The 2,278-nt window shown below is 39.9% G+C and overlaps 1 protein-coding gene across 2 annotated transcripts in view; it reads right to left on the bottom strand.

Annotated features, from left to right (window-relative positions):
* LOC116018450 (eukaryotic translation initiation factor 3 subunit H-like) overlaps window positions 1-1,983 on the bottom strand; it is a 5,163-nt gene extending 3,180 nt beyond the window's left edge. Inside the window, exons 1-6 of one of the 2 annotated variants that reach the window (XM_031258622.1) lie at window positions 1,931-1,983; window positions 1,793-1,851; window positions 1,613-1,695; window positions 898-1,014; window positions 672-775; window positions 328-394 (exon numbers count right to left, since the gene is read on the bottom strand). In XM_031258622.1, coding sequence (XP_031114482.1) covers window positions 328-394; window positions 672-775; window positions 898-1,014; window positions 1,613-1,695; window positions 1,793-1,802 — 381 coding nt within the window. In that variant the 5' untranslated portion in view covers window positions 1,803-1,851; window positions 1,931-1,983. Of the gene's footprint in view, window positions 1-327; window positions 395-671; window positions 776-897; window positions 1,015-1,612; window positions 1,696-1,792; window positions 1,873-1,930 lie in introns of those variants that run through there. The other variant, XM_031258624.1, reaches the window with a different exon arrangement.
* Window positions 1,984-2,278: the final 295 nt, after the last annotated feature.

Raw genomic sequence — 2,278 nt, 5'->3', positions numbered from 1 at the left:
GGGGGGGGGGGGGGGGGGGGGGGGGGGGGGGGGGGGGGGGGGGGGGGGGGGGGGGGGGGGGGGGGGGGGGGGGGGGGGGGGGGGGGGGGGGGGGGGGGGGGGGGGGGGGGGGGGGGGGGGGGGGGGGGGGGGGGGGGGGGGGGGGGGACAAGAAGATTTTTATGTTTACCTCCCTTCAACCTTGGAAGTCAAAACTGAACAAGAGGTTCAACAATTCAAAAATCACCTATAAATCTAGGGAGGAGAAAGCATGCAAGGTACATATATATTTGGTATCCATTTAACTAATGTGATTTACTTCATGCTTATTTCAAAAAACAATAATACCTGGTAATTCATGAAAGTCTCAATCAGTTCAACCGTTTGATATGAACCAAATAAAGTAGATTGATACCTAGAAGGCAAGCAATACAGGAACAACATTTCAAAATATAGTTTCATTAATAAATATCTATTTTCATTCACCTTTTACCCAAAGAAATTATGTACAAGCCAAATCTGGCAGGGAAAAAGTGATTGAAAAATCAGCAAAATAAAGTTCAAAACAAAAGGAATTGCATGTTCTAAAGTCAAAATTCCTAAGTGATCAAATTTCTTCCAAATTAAATTAGAAGGCATCCTTTTAATTATCATTGAATCACATTGATTCATACTAAGACAAAAATCCTTACCATCCAACGGTATTGTTGTCAACATTGACCTCTCTCAGGCATCTCATCATTTCAAGCTGATAATTAGCACCCTCAGCCTCTATTTCTTCGTCTTCTTCCCGAATCTAACATTCAAATACAATTCAAAATGAACAAAAAAAAAAAGATACAAAGGTAGGCATTTATATTCAAAATTGGAGATTAGGCTGGGCTTAAATGTAAAGGAGGTAGACCAAATGCCACGAACCGGGAAGGGAAAACAGTTGGTAACTTCTAGAACACTTCCAACATCCAGTCCTAGGAGTTGTCCAGTGACTAAAGCTGGTGAGAACTCCTTGCAGTGCTTAATTATCTTCATAATAACCTGTCCGCAAGTAATAAGAAATATTGCATGTTACAAGCTATTATTCTATTAATAATCACATCTATACATGCACATGAAGATAATAGATGAAGGACCACATATTTAATGAGATATTGTGATCTATTTAATAAAAGAAGTGTTGAACGTGCATGCAGGTTTGGCACAGGACCTCCTGAAAAAGGTAGGATAAAGCATGTTGTACCTTGTAATATACATAAGGTCTTATAAGGTAGGACACCTGGCAAATTTTTCCTTCTTTATTGGCTGATTCCTTGGGAATTCTCCATTATAGATGTTGGGGATGACAAAATGGAGATTGTGGAATGAAAGAATAATCCTAGTTCTTATCAATTCTCATAAATTCCCTTAGTATCATGCAATTTCAATTTCTGTAAAACCTCAATTTAAATTCCCAAATTGCTAGAGTCACCATCTCCAACAACTGTTCCTATAGAACAGGCACATTACGAATCAACTACTTGAGCAACGTTCATTACATATACGAATCAGACACAAACGTGCTTGCATCAATACATATAAATGCGTGCTATACAATAACACGTATAGATAGAATGACGGAGGAAGAGAAAGGCATTACCAAGCCCTCTATCTGAACGACTCTGAGCGGTGGCACGGCAACCTCCTCTGTAACTGCCACCTGCAAAAACGACCGCCCTGTTGCTGCACCAACCCTCACTAAGTTATTTCGATTTAAACATACATACACATATTACATATACGCACATGCATAAAGAGAGAGAGAGATAGTTTCACATACCATTTGCCATGTCAGAATGGATCGAGTTCGAGACTGCTATCTTCTCTACCTGAGATCCTCTGCTAAATCAAACTTACCAAAGTGAGTATTCAAAAAAAAAAACAAAAACTTACAAAGTGCAAAGAGTTTTGCAGAAACCCAAATATACAAATGTGAAAGCGGGTTTGAGCCGATCGAATCTCGCAGCCCGGCCCATTGTTAGCTACGAGCAACTAGATTGTTATATTTAAATTGTGCACTTTTAATATTTTTTTTTTTTCGTGATCGGAAGGGGTCAAAGACAATTATTATTGCATGGACCATGGTCCACCCAGCTGAGTGGACCAAAAATAAAAAGTACATTATTTTTGTACTGAAGGTATATTATTTTTGTACTGTAGGTACATTATTTTAGGGTACATTATTTTTGCACCCTAAGACTCGAATACACCCCCTTTCATATGGTATTGCAACTAGGTGCCACTAGACCACAAGGTCTTGACATAA

This window comes from Ipomoea triloba, chromosome 1 (genome assembly GCF_003576645.1).
Source record: "Ipomoea triloba cultivar NCNSP0323 chromosome 1, ASM357664v1".
NCBI classification, from domain to species: Eukaryota; Viridiplantae; Streptophyta; class Magnoliopsida; order Solanales; family Convolvulaceae; genus Ipomoea; species Ipomoea triloba.
This window is presented reverse-complemented; position numbering and strand designations above follow the sequence as displayed.